Source organism: Cydia splendana, chromosome 3 (assembly GCF_910591565.1).
Source record: "Cydia splendana chromosome 3, ilCydSple1.2, whole genome shotgun sequence".
Classification (NCBI taxonomy): Eukaryota; Metazoa; Arthropoda; class Insecta; order Lepidoptera; family Tortricidae; genus Cydia; species Cydia splendana.
The window spans coordinates 21,710,944-21,731,209 of NC_085962.1; the positions used below are offsets into that span (position 1 = coordinate 21,710,944).

General features: G+C 36.8%; 2 protein-coding genes and 1 long non-coding RNA gene across 3 annotated transcripts in view; 1 reads left to right on the forward strand and 2 right to left on the reverse strand.

The window, feature by feature from the left end:
- Positions 1–20,266, reverse strand: part of LOC134789409 (uncharacterized) — a 400,206-nt gene that overhangs the window by 231,718 nt on the left and 148,222 nt on the right. The window lies entirely within an intron of this gene.
- The window catches only part of LOC134806847 (insulin-like growth factor-binding protein complex acid labile subunit), a 285,723-nt gene that overhangs the window by 47,360 nt on the left and 218,097 nt on the right, over positions 1–20,266 (reverse strand). The gene's annotated exons all lie outside the window — the stretch shown is intronic.
- LOC134806311 (juvenile hormone esterase-like) lies at positions 644–4,172 on the forward strand. The gene is made up of 3 exons (XM_063779530.1): positions 644–830; positions 2,400–3,634; positions 3,914–4,172. Exons 1-3 carry the CDS (start codon positions 648–650, stop codon positions 4,095–4,097), a joined length of 1,602 nt encoding a protein of 533 aa, XP_063635600.1. The 5' UTR covers positions 644–647; the 3' UTR covers positions 4,098–4,172.

The following is a 20,266-nucleotide window of genomic DNA, read 5'->3' on the forward strand; positions in this document are numbered from 1 at the left end:
CTGAAATTTGAACAGGTTCAAGAATTGAAGAACGACACCCTGACCTATATAATAAGCACAATACGTAACTAGTTACGTCAAAAATTTAAAGGGCCATAATATGACAGTATCAAGTAACCTTCACTTGAAGTGACAGTTACGTGCGCAGCTATATCAGAGCCATGTAGATAACAACATACTTAAAATGATTGGCTAAAAACTACTTTTACACTTTTTTAGGAGTACAGTAAGCTGCTGAGATGACTGACCCCCCTGCGAACAATCAGGGGGGGTCACAAAGCGATCAGGGGGGGTCAGTTCTCTGCAGCTTACTGTACCTAAGGAGAGCGAATCCCAGAATTGTGACTTACATAACAACAACGAACCCAATATATAACTGACAAACAAGTGTTATCATTGCTATCAAGACAGTTAACTTATGTAATCCTGTATTATCAGGGCACTTGAATACAGGGACCCACTGATTAACAGTCCGCCGTACGATATCGGCCTGTCAGTTAAACGAAAAATTTGACAGCTCCGAACAACTGACAGGCTGATATCGTCTGGCGAACCGTTAATCAGTGGGCCCCTTAAGATAACAAGTCATATATAAATCATAAGATCAAAATTCTAATATCAGAAAACATCGTGGGTGGTGAAGCAAAATGAAGGCCTTAATATGGCTAAATATTTTATTTATAGTAAATGTGTACAGTACGTTACAAAGGATAGACCCATTAGTTTTAATCAAGCAGGGTCTGGTAAAAGGAGTAAAATCTAGTGATGGAACATATTCAAAATTTTTGGGAATACCATATGCAAAAGTGGATTTGGATGATCCCTTTGGGGTAAGTTTGGATTTTTTTGCATCTACGGCGGTGGCAAACGATCAACCGGCCCGCTTGATGGAATGCGGATACCGTAGCCTACGGATATGTGCAATAAAACCGTGTCAGACACTTTAAACACCTCTGTGTTTATTTGCTGCGCCAACCACATACTTTATTCTCTTGGGAAAATGTCCATGTCATATACAGGGTGGAAAGGCACGACGATCCTTCCCGGAAGTATTAGGTCGTTTAAGTGATACAGAGACTATTGGTAATGGTAAGAATCGTTAATTGAGTAAAAAATAAAAATTGCAAAAATTCTACTTTTTAACTGTGGTGATAACCCTATAGCATGTGCACATGACGGCTAGATTAAGGATCTCCGTCGGGAAAGCTCGGGACTTTACACTTTTTTCCGATCGTTGACAGTATCGCAATGATGTATGAATGACGCATAAATGTCAAATAAATCAAATGCATGCAAAAATATTACAAACAATTTTATTACTTTCTTAGATAATTACTTTTTTCCAATATTTAATACTATCTTCTTTTCACATACGGTGTTCAAATGTACCTCCGTGTATTACAACGCCGCCGCAGCCCGTACCCGAGTATGTCGATGCACATGCGATATAGTGTATGCTCTTCGTCATTTATCCTCCGCAGAAAGCACCAATTAGCCTTTGTCTCATTTCGTCCGCAGTTTCACATTCCGTTTGGTTTGGTACACCATATCTTTTACACAGCCCCACAAATTTAAATAGCCACGAGCATCTAACATTTTTATTTGAAGAATATGACATTCAATAAGTATAGTTCAATGAAAATTTAATTTCAAACATCAGACGTCTTGTCTATTTCCTACCACGCAAGAAGGTTTGTTAGTTTGGTATTGAAGAAGTATTTATTCTTGATTTATTCTTAGTATTTCATTTTTGCAAGTTCATTTGGTGCAACTAACACAACCTACATGTAATTTTTTATTATTTTAAATAGTTTCCAATTATTCGAAAATAATTTTGTGAAACGTGTTAAGAAACTAAAACCTTTTTATCAGTCAAGGAAACCAGAGATATTTATAAGACGATTGCGTACTTTTGAGTGGTTGTCAATGTCACCATTTGAACTGTCATTGTAAACAATGTTGTGGTTAGTATTATTAATATTAAGGAATAACATAACTATTTCATTCAAGTATTGAACAAGTGGAACCACTAAGAAAGCGAAAATCCTGCAATGATTCTTACCGTGCTGTAAGCAGACCTAAAAATGGTTAGATGGCAACAAATTAGCATAATTTCCTGTCGAATACTGATTGTTTACAAGTAGGTTCATTGACCCTGTCACCTGTTAGGGTTAGAACAAAGTAGTTTTTTGCGTGGATGTTTAAAAGGTCATAATTTAGAAACGGTTGCCCATATTAACATAGTTTCTATGGAGAAAATATAGAGCTTAGGCTAAACTATCTCCCATTTCCGGAAAGGATCGTCGTGCCTTTCCACCCTGTATAAGAGAGCAGGATTTATTCTTTATACAAATTTTATAAGGTTCGTAAACATTTACTTCATGTAATTTTTTCTTTAGGCTGCAGTAGATGCTCCGGAATTCGAAGAAGTATTCAACGCATATGACAACTCAAGAAAATGTCCTCAAACCGGCTTTGGCACAATGATTATTGGTAGTTATGATGTCGAAAACCTTGACTGCCTTCAATTAAGTGTATATGTGCCTAATAAAGCCAGTGTTCAGAATCCCTTGCCAGTACTCGTATGGATTCACGGAGGTTACTTCCATGCAGGAAGCGCTGGAGATTTCACGGAACCCTACTTAGTCAAACACGATATCATTGTCGTCACAGTGAATTACCGTTTAGGACCGTATGGCTTCATGTGCCTTGATGACCCTGCTGTGCCAGGAAACCAGGGGCTTAAAGATCAATACGCGGCTTTAAGATGGGTCAGAGATAATATAGCTGCGTTTGGTGGAAATCCTTACAACGTCACTATAGGCGGTCAAAGCGCTGGCTCAGGCTCAATTCTGCTACAATTATATTCTAATAAAGAAAAGTTATTCGATAAAGTTATAGCGCAGAGCGGAACACCTCTTAGTCCGGATATGTTTGTTCCGGGGGATCCGGATGTAGCAATAAAGCTGGCCATTTATTTGGGTCTGAACACGACGGATAATCAGGAAGCCTTGGAATTCTTGGCAAAAACTCACCATAATTTGGTCACTGGTGCTGCCCACAGTTTGGGAATGGAGTTTAGACCATGCAACGAAAATTCATTCAGTGGCGTGGAAAATTTTATCGACACTGATGCTTATGCTCTCTCAAATGAAAATAAAATGAAAAATACTCCTATTCTAATCGGTAACACTGACGTGGAATTCACTGAATTACTATTGATCGACGGCGATGAATTTTTCGATAAAGATTTTTTCTACACTAGATTAGGTGAAAAGTTCATTCTTGAGACAGATCAACTAGAAGAAATTGCGAAGATAATGAGGCATTATTACATCGGTGATAGACCTATTTCAAAGGATATCGAATCCGAAGCAGTAGATTTCCAGTCTGATTTTGTATTCAACCACCCTGTTCAGGACACGATAACTAACTTGCTTAAAGATAATGCCAATCCAGTATATGAATATGTGTTTAGTTATGTGGAATCTGAGAAAGAGGGAGCTATTCACGGGGCTGAACTTGACTACTTGTTTAAAACTGTGATGCAGCCGGATGGCATAGATCAATCAGAGTTTGGTCACAAGATGGTTGACCGTGTAACTACGTTGTGGGCAAATTTTATTAAATACGGGTGAGACAAAATTACTTATTTACGTTATACCTGTTATTTTCTTAACTGTCATAAATTCATGTAAGAATGTAAATCAAATGTGAAAATACCACAGGACTTAATTGATAATAAACATTCTTTTGGTATTATTTAAGAATCCATTTCATCTTTTTCTCACAGTAAGGAAAGGTAACGACAAAAATTAACTTTAATAATTTATTTATTAGTCACATGATTTGCTTTTAATTATGAAGTCCGCCTATCGTCACCCACCATTTAAAAAAACTTTCGATGTTTCAGAAACCCAACTCCAGAGATTTCTGACTTGATCCCCTTGAAATGGTCACCGGTGACGGACACCACCAGGCCGTACCTGAACATTGGTGCTGAACTCCTTATGGAGGAGAGGTTCCTGAAGGAGAGGATGGCTTTTTGGGACCTGTTCCAGTCAGTCTACGGGAGGTACAGGAAAACTGTTCATTAGTGTAAAGTGAAGTCTTAATTAAAGTTCTTCGAACTAAAAATATGTAACTTTTAGTAAGATCAAGCATCCTACTTCCCCTTCTCAATAGAGTAAAAAGTAAGCTTAGAGTAGGTATTCATACATAGATATAAAACTCATTTATAACTAGGTAAAGCCTGACCAGGAATATCACGCGCCATGTTGCGGAATTTCACTGGAACTAATTATTTCATACTAACTAGTTGGAGGTAGTTATGAAGTTGACCCAATTTTTTTTTATGTAGGCCAGTCACATGGCCTACCGTGAAACACGACAATCGAAAGTTCGGTTTCTGCCTCTCTATCACTCTTGCCTATTCGATCGATAGAGAGGCAGATAAAGACATTACGATTAGCGGTGCGCGTTTTGCGGTAGGCCACCTGTAAACAAACCGCCTTGATGCATCACTGTTGTGCGAGACAATTCAAAAGGGCCCTGGTCCTGACCGTGTCTCCACATTAAAACAACTCACTGCAACTTGTGTTAAAATAAATTTATTTCAGCTCCACCAAAACTTACATTTTTTATATCATGACCACTCAATCTCGTCTACTGTTTTTATTCCATTGTTTCCTATCATAGACAAGAGTAAAGTAAAAAAACCTAAAGAGTTTTAATATAAATATAACTTGTGTTCGGTTATGAACATGTTGGGGGCCTAGCCAAAAAACAACACTTACAATGTTAAAAATCAACAAAAATTAAACCTTAACTAACTTCAGCATTATCGCTAAATTATAAACAAATGAATAAAACAGTTTACCTAACTGTAATCAATTGGTAAGGGACACACCTTGGTAACACTCGTTTTAACAATGAAACCTTTTGCTGTTTTTACATGCAAGGCTCGAATCTTACCATCTTTACCAGGTTGAACATCAACAATTCGACCTACTGGCCAACACAACGGAGAGGTATTATCTTCCCTCAACAAAACTAAAGTGCCTATTTCTAGGTTGGGAGACTCATTTCTCCACTTTGGCCTACTCTGCAGCATAACCAAGTATTGCTTATGCCATTGCCGCCAAAAATGTTGCTGCAATTGAACACATTGTTTCCAAAAACTTAATCTACCTATATTTACATCTGTAATATCCGTTTCTGGATAAGAAGTCAGTGAACTACCAGTGAGAAAATGTCCAGGAGTTAAATAGGTCATATCACTAGGATCCCTAGACATAGGAGTCAACGGCCTAGAATTCAAAATGGCTTCGAATTGAACCAAAATCGTGTACATTTGCTCATAGGTAAACACCGTGTTACCAATTACACGTTTCATGTGATATTTAACACTTTTAATACCAGCTTCCCACAAACCACCAAAAACTGGGGAATAAGAAGGAATGAAATGAAAGCATATTCTTTCAGAACTAGAAAAGTCAACCACAGCTGATTGGTGATTAGCGGAATTTTGAAGGTCATACAATTCCTTAAGAATATTTTCCGCGCCCTTATAATAGGCTGCATTGTCACAATATATTTTAGTAGATTTGTTTCGACGAGATATAAATCTTTTAAGACACCCTAAAAAAGTATCAGTTGTCATGTCAGATGCCAATTCAACGTGAATGGCTTTTGTAACAAAGCATACAAAAATCACAACATAAGCCTTTGTGATCACAGGTTTCCGTTTCTAGTCTGCTTTACATAGAAAGGACCGGCATAGTCCCCCATACAACCATTTCCAGTCGCCGTTACGACGCGGTGTAGACACATCTTGCGTCGACACCGTCTGTTTCGGTCACAATTCCAGTCGCAGAGTCGTCGCCGTGTCGACACAGTTACCAGAAATGGGGAAGGGTCGACACATGACATAAAGTGTGGTCGCCGTGTGCACACATTGTTACGAGTTTGCGACTACTTTATGCCAAAATCATTCGTTCATTCGTTCATTTTGTTCCTGTCAAATGGAAACTGTCAGATGGAAAAATACTTAAATAAAAATAAGTGACATTAATACGCCATCTCTAAAACGGATTACAAGACGTAATTATATATTGTTTGCATTTATATTACAATAGGACTTAAATTATTATGGGGAATTAAACTGCTCGAGTGATTTGATAAACTAAGTGTAATATAATCAACGCGCCACCACATTGTTTTAGTTTAGCCGGCAATGAAATTGTTTACTTCTCAGTGCCTGTGTTCATAACTATATTATTTGATGCATTTTTAGTACTTCGTTGCGTTTACTATACTTAAATAACAGAAATAACGCTTTACATACTACTAAACTTGTTAATTATGATGTATAAATATGGTTTAAGGCTGAGAAATATTGCAGTCACAAAGTAGTTGCAATGTTTCGACTTTGTGTCGACTCTGTGTAGACACATGACACGCGCTGTCAAAAGTAATAACAAAGTTACTGGATTTGCTAAATGGCTCCTTGTGTTCATTCGTTTTCAGATATTCTCAAAGTGTAAGAGCCATGCCGTGGTCAGAGATGAGGGCATTAATCGACTAACTGTTTATTCGACTAATTAAAGGAATAAAAAAAGTTAATCCTCAAATTTTAATCGCGATTAATTTAGTCGACCTAACATAGATTGAAATTGAATTAATCTGAATATTAATCGAATAAATTATCGATTATATCTCGATTGAAAGTTGACAGGGGGACATTTTTGTACGTAAATGGAATAGGATTTGCATGTAAATATTTCCCACCTTTTCGGGGCGGGGGCAAATGGGAACACACAATTTTTGGATGTATTCCCATTTATTCCCGCAGGGAACAGATGGAATAGGATTTGCATGTAAATATTTCCCATTTTTTCCCACCTTATCGGGGCGGGGATAAATGGGAACACAATTTTTGGATGTATTTGCATTAAAACATGTATTCCCATTTATTCCCGCAGGGAACAGATGGAATAGGATTTGCATGTAAATATTTCGCATTTTTTCCTACCTTATCGGGGTGGGGACAAATGGGAACACAAATTTTTGGATGTATTTGCATTAAAACATGTATTCCCATTTATTCCCGCAGGGAACAAATGGAATAGGATTTGCATGTAAATATTTCCCATTTTTTTCCACCTTATCGGGGTGGGGGCAAATGGGGACACAATTTTTGAATGTTTTCCCATTTATCCCCGCAGGGAACAGATGGAATAGGATTTGCATGTAGATATTTCCCATTTTTTCCCACCTTATTGGGGTGGGGACAAATGGGAAGACAATTTTTGGGTGTATTCCCATTTATCCCCGCAGGGAACAGATGGAATAAGATTTGAAAGTGAATATTTCCCATTTTTTCTCACCTTATCGGGGTGAGGACAAATGGGAACACACAATTTTCGGATGTAATCCCATTTATTCCCGCAGGGAACAGATGGAATAGGATTTGCATGTAAATATTTCCCATTTTTTCCCACCTTATCGGGGTGGGGACAAATGGGAACACACAATTATCTGATGTATTCCCATTTGTCCCCGCCAGGAACAGATGGAATAGGCGTTGCATATAAATATTTTTTTCACACAATTTTCAGATGTAGTCCCAGTTGTCTACGACGGGAACTGAGGGAATAGGCGCTGCATATTATACGTACCCATTTCTCTCCGCATCACGTAGGGCGGGAACAAATAGGAATACACCAGTAATGAGTGTATTCCCATTTGTTCCCGCGAGAAACATATCAGACATCTTGGAATACAAAATGGTCATCATTTTCGAATTCGGCACTCCCTAAAACCTATAAAACGATATCCATGACGACTTTTATGACAAAGTGCACGGCAGACATCTTGGATTTCAAACTGGTCATCATTTTCGAAATCGGCACTTCCTAAAACCTAGAAAACGATATTCATGACGACTTTTATGACAAAATATGTAGCCGCCATCTTGGATTATAAAATGATCATCATTTTCGAATTCTGCACTCCCTAAAACCTATAAATCGACATCCGTGACGACGCAAGTTATCATTGTTTTCAGATCCATCCAATTGCTACAGAATACAAAGGACACAAAAAGAAGCAAGGAGGTAATGAGACAAGCAAAAATACGATGATTCCTCGACGCAATTGGGTGATTCTTAAATTGTGTCCAGATTTTTTTGTCATAAAAGTTTTTATTTTTCACATATAACTCTCACAAGTTCCGTGACATTTCGACCTTGTAATTTTTTAAATGTTTTGTTTATCTATGAGGATCTCACTAGAATAATATAATCAAGGTATGTTTATGCTTGATGATTGAAATAGTAACTCAAAAAATATATATTTGTAAGTAAGTAAGTAAGTATATTTGTGTCTTATATTCCTGCCGAAGACTTTTATTTTTCCTTTTCCTTCTACACAAGTTAGGCCAAGTAATAAGAATTTAGGGCTCTCAATTTTATCTTGACTTCTACATCAGTAAAGCTACGAGGCCATGTTTGGTATCTTTTTCGTATAAATTCGCAGTACCAAATTTAGGTATGGTATCACATTGACACCATTCCGAAGTAAAAACATATAAACTTGTATTTTCTTTTGTGTTAGTCGGACTCGCGTATTAAGGGTTCCGTACATTAAGTCCGACTCGCACTTGACTGCACATTTCTAATAGGTTTTTTTGGGTATAAAATTAATTTGTTTACCTTACATGTCCGTCTTTGGGTCCCTAATTTACATATATGTACCAAATTTCAACTTAATTGGTCCAGTAGTTTCCGAGAAAATAGGCTGTGACAGACGGACAGACATACAGACGCACGAGTGATCCTATAAGGGTTCCGTTTTTTCCTTTTGAGGTACGGAACCCTAAAAAGATTATTTTTTAATTTTGTGGAATGGTGTCAATGTGATACCATAAATGGATTCAGCACCCCAGATTTATACGAAAACGATACCAAACACGGCCTAGCACCTTCACTGATGTAGATATATCAAGATAAAATTGAGAGCCCTAAATAAACTTTCAAGAGCGGATATCTCAAAAACTATTCAACATATCAAAAAATTGACTGAATAAACTTGTAACAAATTAAATTAACTTTCATTTTGTATAAGTGGCCATGTCGCTAAGATGCATAGTTTCCGAGATATAATCGAAAAACCGGAAAATGGGACCTTCAAAGCCCCCTCTCTACCCCCCGCTCAAGGGCTACGGCCGGGGACTTTTGATATGTTCACCTCCTAACTTGTCCAAACCAAGTCAAAAATTGTGTTCCAAGCATTTCCCTCTACAACTTTTTTGAGCATTCGTTGCCTGACCTAAGTAGCGTATTGCATTTCTTTAAAAACTTTTCTGTAAAAGGTTGACGGGTGTTGGGTATTTATATGGTTTTGGTCGATTATTATCATTTGCATCGCCCCTGATGACTTACTAGAATTACGAGCACACGAGACACTAATAGTACTTTGACAAACCTTGGTTTTCAAGAGGTATTTTATATTGACATTTGCTGTCACAAATTTGCTGTCAGATTTAGTGGCAAACCGCACGCAAAGTGCACACAATGTGTCGACACCTTGTTACGGAAATGTGTACACACGGCGACGGCACTTTGTTTCGAAACAATTCTAGACACATTGTGTGGACTCTGTTACGACACATCTGACATTTACACTTTGATGATTCTGCGACTGGAATGGTTATATGGGTATTACCTGTATCCTGTATACTAGTTTGCTATGAGAAGTTCTGTTTGACGGAACTGTCAACTGTAGCAAAGTTAAGTCAAGCTACAAGAAGGTATATTTACTGTGCGAATTCATTCAACTTTGTAAATATCTCCGTGTAACTTCTGCTATAATTTAAGATCAATATGTAAGTATCTTAAGGCAATTTATTATAAATACTCCCAATAATAATAAATTATCATCATCATGTGATTAGATTAGGTGACGTGATTGACTAGTGAAACGCAACTGGCTTAAATGAAACCACCTGTCAAGCACAAGGTAAGGTTGAAATATCTGTAACTTATTTCGCTTGGAACTATTAATACATACCTACTAATATTATTAATTTCTATTATTCTGTCTTTTTTTCCTTCTGTAATCAAGTATTTTTATTTTAAATTGAATTAAGTCCAATTCAGTAGGCATAATGTTTCATTCCAGTCTGCTCGACTGGCTACGCCAGAAAGATCCTATCAACGATAAGATTTCATTAAATCAAAAATACAGGAGATATTTCAATTTACAACTCGAGTTATAAAAACTTTAAGGGGCCCACTGATTAACAGTCCGCCGGACGGTATCGGCCTGTCAGTTGTTCGGAACTGTCAACATTTTGTTCTAACTGATACCGTCCGGCGGACTGTTAATCAGTGGGCCTCTTTACACGTATATCTATTAGGAAGACCATAATAATGTTATTTTCTTTAGGGCCACTTTCGCGTTCCAGGGTTAGTCAACTATATCGGTGTTAACCTTTTATATAGGAAAAACTGTACTTGTACTGTATAAACGGTTAACTGAGAGTTAGTTATCTAACCCTGGAACGTGCAAATGACCCCTTATTGATGAACCTACTCGTTTACAAATATATTTTTTTTACCAATTAAATGAGACTTGTCCCTTCGTTCTTAAAGTATCATTTGTGAAGGTAAATAAATTGCCTCAACTAACCGACCCGGATGCGGATGGGGACATCAAGATCCCGTTAGGTAAGGCTATGACGACATGATAGGTCTATAAAAGAGGAAAAACAAATGGCGGGCCATAAATTGTGTCGCTCTACGCGTATGCACCTACGTAACGTAGTTAAATGGCTATATAAAGATTCGCATAGATCATCCATGAATGACCGCTTTGAGCCCTCGTGGCGTATACATTGTAACGTTTTTGTAGAGTTCGCTCGGCGCTTACATTTTATTGTTGGCACTTGCTTTATTTCGGCCCATGACGAGGACCTTTATTACAAACCGCTCACGTTGGCATACCGACAGCACAAGAACAGAGTCGCCTTAAAAAATACGTGAGTGACCCGTTATTATTAGGTATTTAATGTCTGTAAGTCTCATTGTGATTTTGTATTTAGCGATAAACATTTACCCATCACGGAACAATCGTATTCCGGACATTTGGCAGGCGCGCGCGGATCCAAATCCGACACGTATAGGCCCTTTTCAAACTTTAACGAGATGTAAGGGGTAGGTACCTACACTATTATTATTAGCGGTAAATTATTATTATAGGTCACCTAACTTAGACGGTTCGCAAGAAGTTATTATGGTTAACTTCAGACTACATATTATTATGTACAATAGTTAGGCTGTGTGCCACAATTTTTTAAGATATAAGAACTTAATTTTGTAAAACTTGTATTGTAGCAGGTACATTATATTTGGTTACTTTAGCTGTCTCTATCAATTTGATGCTAACTTTTTTTATAGTTATTATGGGACAATCTGACAGCGGACATGGAAGAGAACAATCTCACACCTGAGGATGCCGAAGACCGGGCAAAGTGGAGAAGATTGAGTAGGAAAGCGGACCCTGGCGCTAGGCCGGGAAAATGCTAGGTTGAAGAAGAAGAAGAAGATTATGGGACAATCTTACACAAAATAAATAAAATTGTCTGGGATTCCAACCCAGGACCTCCAGCCTCCAGAGTCGTAGGCAAAATAACCAACTAGGCTAAGAAGCCGTTCATTCGACTATACCTACACCGAGTAATAGATTTCTGCAGAGAAAACGTACGACTCTCGATTTTATGAAGTTTAAAATTGTAAATTCGAGACATCTGTTGCCAAAATGATGACGAAAGAGAACGTGGCCCGGAAATATCCGTAATGGAACGGCGAAGGAACCGTTCGATCATAGACCACTTCCCACAGACTGAGGTTACGTTCCCGAGCAAGGTCACTGAATAAAAATAAAAATGAAGGAAGGTTCCTTCATTTTCCTTCTCCTCCTACATTCTAAATTTTAAAACGAGTCACGGAGTTGAATATTTCAATCGAGGCAGCCATTACTGAGGTCCAATATTTTTTTTAGTATTTTCATTATTTTTGAAATTTCTAATTTATTACGATAAAGGTTATTACGTAATAGGTTATTACGGTGTAGGAATTTCTAACCGCTTAACTAGATTACGAGTATATAATAAAATTCAACATAGGTATACACCAGTGGCCTATCCCACAAAACTTACAATTACAATTTTACAAGTGTCAAGTTACAAGTTTGTAATAATACAAATATGCGTACCACAAAATATACAAGTAACAAATTTGTAGTGGAAAATTCTTACAAATATGTAAATTGTATCGACAAGTCTACAATTTATTGTATCACAAAACTTTACATACGTTCCATATATTTTCCGGAAAACGTACAAATTTGTAGCTGACAATTGTTTTGTGCTACATTAAATTGTAGTAATAATTATACATATATGTAGAATTGTACCTACAAGTTAACAATTCTCTAAACGTGTGTCGCACCCTCTTGCTACAGTTGCTACTAACGTATATTACTAGTAATTGCAGTATATTTTATCATATTTAGCGATTCCAACCCTTTGTACCTACCACGAAATGTTTAGTTCAGGTAGCAGTGATAGTGAAGAAGAATTAATTGTAATTTAACTTTCACCATAACGGATTTTACATTTAATCAGCGGTTCACAGTGAGTAAATCTACCGTCGAATATCTACTACAGACTATTGGTGGAAACCTTAGACATCCGACACGAAGAAATCATGCTCTTGATCCTAAACAACAGTTACTGACTGTTTTAAGATGGGTGGGCTCAGGATCCCAATATCACGTCACTGGTGATGCTCAATGGTGTTTCAAAAATGACAATGTGTCGTTCGATTCACGCCGTATGTGAACAAACAGTGGACAAATTACTGGGAACTGAAGTTAGATGGCCAACAAATGGAAACTCAATTTCTGAAGATTTTATTGCAGCATCACATGTAAATTTTCCCAGAGTTGCAGGTATTGTAGATGGGTCATTAATACCGATAGATGCTCCACGTCAAAATGAAGCTGGTTTTGTTGATCGACACGGAGATCATTCTATAAATGTTAGGGTAGTTTGTGGACCTAATTTAGATTTTTTTTTATATGAATGTACGATGGAGACCTTTCCCCAATGCCGTAATATTGAGAGACAGTGGAAATACTCGTAGATAAATATATATGCAAATGCTCGTAGACAGATCACTATATAAATATAATTAATGTACTTAATTCTTGCGAATTGCGTATTTAAAGTGAAACTACCTTCAACATTAAAGAAGAAAAATAAATTGTTACATATTTCATATTTGTAACATTACAATCATGGTCTAATAAAACATGGTCTTCTATTCCCAGAGTGACACGGGCCTACGTCAAAATAACATTGCCACTTTATTTCAACATAACATGTTACATGGGTACATTATACCTATGGTTAATAAGTTAAAATATTTCTTTATAATTTTATAATTTTCATTTATATGTATTTTATCTTAAATTTTACAATAACACGTCATTTTTAATTATTCGTTAGCAATATCTTCCGATTCACGAAAGACATTTCAGACGTTCGGGTAATTCTGTTTACATTACTGGCAACACAGGATAGCGCTGTCACATTTGACAATTCGGATCTAGATAACTTCATGCCCTGACCATCATCCTTGTCGAACGCGTGTTAATTGTTATTTCCTTCTCGCTCAGTGTCAGCAGTCGCAGTGTTTTCCAAACTTTTCACGTCGTAAGCTTGGTAATTAATGTGTAACTGTGAATTAGTTTTTCAAACGTTTGTCTTGTATAGATAAATAAAGTTTAATTTAATACATTACATTTGTTTTATTTTACTATGTTTCTACATGAATAACTTAAAATTAATGCCGTTAAAATAATTTTCACCGTTGGTTAAAATTCTCCCACATTTTAAAGTTTGAGAACCTGTAAACAGTATGATGACGTAGGCCCGTGTCAGTTAGGTCATACGCGAATCTCGGAATAGAGTACCAGGCGGAATATATTATTATACCATGATTACAATTTTTCGCTTGTATATTTACAAATCAACAATTCTACAATTATGTAGCTGTCGTGACATACCTTTATTCTTTGTGATACGCTTTCACAAAAATGACATATTTGTATACCGCAGACTTGTAACGAATACATATTTGTAATTACTGTGGTACATTTTTTGTTTACAATTTAACAATTTTGTCGAATTGTACACTTGTAAAGTTTTGTGGGATAGGGCACTGTGCCTGCTTATCATATATAAAGACCCGTCTAGTAGGTAAACGATCTGTGTTTCGAACACTTGGCGTCGCGCGAAATAAAGAAAATACATGCGACTGCAGTGTATAACAAATTGGCGAAGCGCTTTTGAAGAAGGTTTTTGGATTGTCTCTTGAACAGACAATAATATTAACGTATATTTGTAAACTCACAAGTCACAACACATGCCCGAAGTACTCCCAACTCCCATTATTTATTTAGGATTTAAAATCCTAAACTAATATAGGATTAACAGCGGCTGACAATAATCTGTTTTGGTTGCTAAAAGCCGTAACAGACTACCGCACCGCACCGCGACCTAGGTACGGTCAAAATAGCTCTTTCTCGCTCTAACTTAAAGCTGCGTCCTTAACGCACTTACGGCGACAACCTTACACACTATACGTGCGCCGGTGCGGTAGTCTGTTACGGCTTTAAATGAAATTTAAGATAAATTAGGCCAGACGACCGGTCTGGCCTAGTGGGTAGTGACCCTGCCTATGAAGCCGATGGTCCCGGGTTCGAATCCTGGTAAGGGCATTTATTTGTATGATGATACAGATATTTGTTCCTGAGTCATGGTTGTTTTCTCTATATATTTAAGTATTTATATATTATATATATCGTTGTCTGAGTACCCACAACACAAGCCTTCTTGAGCTTACCGTGGGGCTTAGTCAATTTGTGTAAGAATGTCCCTATAATATTTATTTATTATTTATTTATTATTATTTATTAAATTTAAGTTAAGGGGCTACCCCACGCCAAGGACCTTCGATCTGAATCCCTTGGTTTTCTAATGTTTTTTGTAGCTTATTATATTAAGCAATACAGCAACGGCTTTAAGCAATACAGTATCCCATATTTACTTCAAAGTTAATTGTCTTCGAGATATTTGGCATCAAAGTTGAACAATTTTAGGCTAATAAACTGGTTTTCTGGCCACAACTTTTGTGTTAATTAGTTTAAAATTAAAACCCTGGACACGTTTTTCGAGACGTCAAAGACGAACCCAAATATGTAGATTTCGTACATGTAAGATCCTTCACTGCAAACTAGATAGATACCACGAAAAAAGTGTTTTTTTAGACAATGTTTAAAAAATTCATAAAAAAATAAGGATTCATTTCTTTCAAAATCCGATGGACAAAACCGGAGATAAAAGATTGAAAAACCGATTAACCGTTTGTCTTATAATTCTATCTGTAGTGCAAAAAAAGGAGATACGATTCAAAACTTGTCAAAACTCGATGAAAACCTCGGGTAGGTCCTTAACTGGTGTTCGGACTTACGCGATATATCTTCAGCTGAGATCTTCAGGTAATACCTATTGAATTCACGATCTTTTTCAATAGGTATAAACAAAAACAAAATATATTTCCAAACCTCAGCAGCTCAGACAGGCTTAAAACGACGTACTTATTTACAATACTATTTATTATGTATCTTTTAAGCTTTAATAACGAAGCAAGTACGTTGAATGATTCTAATAATCATCGGTTATTCTAAAAAGTAAAAAAAAAAACTGTTGCAAATCCAAGCGAAAAAGATGGAAATGGCTTGCTTTAGCTTCCTTAAAGTATGAATATTTATAACTCAAAAGATAATAAAGAGACTTGCCGAACAAAATATTTTATCTCTGGTGGTAATATTTATGTTTATTAAGATTTTTTTTATTGAAACACATGTAGAAGAACAGGTTATTCATGTTTTGAGTTTTCTAAGTTTTCTTAGTTTAGGAGAAAAACAGATTTAGTATTATTTGTGTAGTTGCGTGGTTTATTTACTGTAAATACAAAAGTAGAATAAAAACCCAATTATTATAATTGCACATTTAATTCATAGCTGTTTCAAATACCTATTTTAAAGAGTCTGTATAAATCAAGTTATTCAATCAGCTACCGTAAACTTTTCCTATTGAATGACATTGATTTACTATGTGTTTAATTATACCCTATACTTAATTTGTCAATATATAAAACACATACATGATGGAAAGTCAACAATAGGCATGCGGGCATTGAAAAGTCAGATCAATCAAGTCAAACAATGAAATCAGTGAAACAGTGGTAAGCAACATGTGGACGCTATTATGTTACTGTGTCCAAGTGGAAATATATATTGTAATAGGTATAATATACCGGAGTAAAGCCATCGTACTATTAGACTAGAAGTAATCGTACCATTAGTAGGTAGTGTCTTTTTTTTCCTCAATTAAAATAAGTTGTAAGTAAACCTTTTTTCCACCTGAAACTACTTACGTAACAGGTACATACATGTTTTCAACTAAGAAAACAAGGCAAGACGAATGTAGGAGGCGTATGACACATTGCTGTTAGTTATCTGCCCAGCTAGACTGATGTATGTACATAAGTGTACATACGCACGCCCGCTTCACAAATGAATGCTTTGTGTGCACAGCGTTTGTTCTCGGACACATCTGATAAATAACAGCCCACGGCAACGTATAAAATGTGCAACCGTAAAGTAACATTATTCAAGTTTTCTTTATTATAGCTTGGGCCCGTTCCAGGTTAAAACTAGTAGGTTTTTTAACGTGTGTGTGCATTTTTTCATATTACTATACAAAAGTGGTGTCGTGTCGTTCATTATATTAAAAATAAAGATTACAATTTAATATTTTCATCCAAAATGTTAGTCTTTGTAAGTTTATATCTTTGAAAGTCTAATGAGTACTTAACGAAGTTACCCAATTAAATATTATACTCGCAATTAAATATATTATCCATAAATACATCTGGCCATGACTGTACCTATTTCTTTAAATTCTTGTGTAATTTTCTAGATGTACCTATTATTTGTTAGTGATCCAAATATGTACATACATTACAACTTCAAATATTTACCTTTCTCCGTCAAAAAAACATTAGATATTATTGCATTGTTCACACAGTTTACATCTTTTTGACTCCAAAGTTGAACTGTCATCGATACAAGACGGATGAAGACACTTTATATTTTATCAGCCAGCCAAGTGCGCCAGTAAGGGGGCAGAGGGTCACAAATCTGTGTCTGAGCCGCAAGAACCGGTCACATTGTCTTTTTTATCTCGACCCGAACTCTGAACATCCTGTAAGGGCTTGAGAAATCACCCACTGATGGTTTAGGCATGATAACGTTTTCGTTGTACAAGTGACTATTAGATACGACCGTTTTTGAATTTGTTTAAAACTAGGTATTTTTCTAATTATGTCATGACTCATGAATCATACTAATACGTAGGTAAGCCAAAAAAAACCTTTCGGCCACTTTCGAAACCAAATTTTCGAAACCAGTAGAGAAAACGGAATTATTCGTCTTGTTAGGAAACCGGGTTTCCTAAAAAGAAATCAAAGTCTGTTTTAGAAACTCCTACCGAATACGGAATGTCAAATCTGCTTTCGAAACCTGCGATGAGTGTAGGTAATGTGCAGTTATCGGACTAATCATCGCTAAAACGCTAATTAACACTATTTCTTTTAACACTTCCATACTTAAAATATTTAATACTTATACCTTTAATATTTGAAGCATCGTCTAGACTAGAGGTATGAGGATATATCAAAGGAATTAAGATCTAAGTCCCTTTTCGTCCCATTCTCTAGTTTTAATTAGCGTTTTGCGATGATTAGTCCGATCACTGGTAATATGATAAGGTCTAGCATAAAGTCTCCGTCAGTTAAAATTGTGAACAATGTAAACAAACCTTGCATTTAAAACGCCTATTTGTAGGTATAATATATTGACAGGACGCCAACTGATTTGCTATTTATACCTTATATCAAAAAAGTTGGTATTTTTGAGGTTTCGAAAGCAGATTTGACATTCCGTATTCGGTAGGAGTTTCTAGAACAGACTTTGATTTCTTTTTAGGAAACCCGGTTTCCAAACAAGACGAATAATTCCGTTTTCTCTACTGGTTTCGAAAATTTGGTTTCGAAAGTGGCCGAAAGGGCCAAAAACTACGGCTTAACTCACGCTTTTTTAGTCACTTGCTTGACATAATTATTCCAGAAAGCTTAGGTCTCCATTTTCAAGCACTAACAGTACATGTGAGTAGCGTTCACGATGGCCGCGCGTCGGCCTAACTACTAGCTACTAGGCTCTCCGAAACATGTCACGTGAAAACTAAAATTAAGTGAAAAATCCGTTAATATTTGAAACATTATATTCATATGAGCGCACTAAAATAGTACCGTACATCTCTCTTAACTTGCGACGCCAGTCATAATATAATTATATTTTATTCTGATCCGATTCGCCTCGGTCTATGTCTAGTTTGACGTGTGAGTCATCCTTTATTTATACTCGTATTAAGGTTTAAGGTTATAACCGCCGTGCCGCGTGAAGGGCCGGGTCCGGGCCGAGGCGTCCGACATGACATTTTCTATGACAGCTGATCGGTGATCACGTGGTGTTTTCCATAGAACACGAAGCGCCGGAAGCTTCGGCCCGGCCCCGACCCGGTTTAGCGTGAGTCAACCTTAAATCGGGCCTCAGCATTAATGTAATAAACATTTTACGAATAGTAAAACTGCCGTATTCGGACCTCAAAATATTCACAGGAAACGACACGTAGTAGATCCATTCTAGATACGTTAAGCCGAGTATTCATTAGGCAACTTTTGTTAATAAACTGTTTATGAATTTGATCATCATGTTTTGCAACAAGTTTACCGTAAACACTGTTTCTGAAACTTAGCAGTCCACACTAGTTTAGTTATTGCTAGGATGTCGCCCGAGGAGGTAGTATGCTCTGCGTGTTGGACCACACTATAATTTCCATGTTTCTAACCACGTCCCCACTCGACATCTGTTTATAAACTGAATGTTTCGTCTTGCTCTCCACCTAGAGTGGGGAGCACAGCAACATGTTTATGCAACAATATTTCATCATCCTTGTTTATAAACATGTTTACAGAGATGATGAAACATCGTGCAACACTGTTTATAAACAGTGTTTATTAACAAAAGTTGCCTAATGAATACCCGGCTTTATAGTTTAGATATCAACTAGTTCTCTTTTGCAGCGCAATTCGGGCAACCAATGTCACTTTTACGTTAGATAGAGTAAGATATCTATTAGATGTGTATTGGATCTCTAAGTCATATCCTGTGGAAATCGTTCAACAGTATCTCCAGAATCGCGCAAATGACAAATTTGACAGGTTAGATAGAATAGAACATATCGTTATCGTATCTTGGTGATGGGTAAAAGATGTCTATTTCAAAATCCGAATCGGGCCAAAAGTGAAGAGGTCTGAAACCTTCTCAAAATAAATACACCCTTTATATCAGTATGGACACTGACAAGGGTATTTCACGCAAAAAAGAGCTCGGGGTTATTCAACTGAAATCATTCAAAGTAAAATAGGAAAAAGCATCCCTGAGGACAAATTAGTACCTACTAGTAGATAGTAGATATCTATCTATCCACAGGGCACGCAATATAGACTGGAATTTGGCAACTAACATCTTTAGACCAAACAAAATTAAATGGGCTTTGAAAAAATTTAAACCATTTAAATCGGCGGGAGAAGACGGAGTGTTTCCAGCGCTTTTACAGCAAGGACAGGACCTCCTCCTCCCGCATCTGGTCAGAATATTCCGAGCAAGTTTTGCGTGGGGAATTATACCAGATCAATGGACTAGGGTCAAGGTACGATTTATACCAAAAGCAGGGAAAAAGGACTATTCACAGCCTAAATCCTTCAGACCCATTAGTCTAACATCGTTCTTACTCAAAACGATGGAAAGAATCATTGATCAGCACATTAGAGCGAAATACCTGGTGGAGAGACCACTAAGCGTAAACCAACATGCTTACCAAAAGGGAAAATCTACGGAGACTGCCCTACTCGACCTGGTTGACAAGGTGCAAAAAACCCTAGAGGAAAAGCAAACCGCTCTATGTGCGTTCCTTGATGTTGAAGGTGCTTTCGACAACACGCCCACAGAG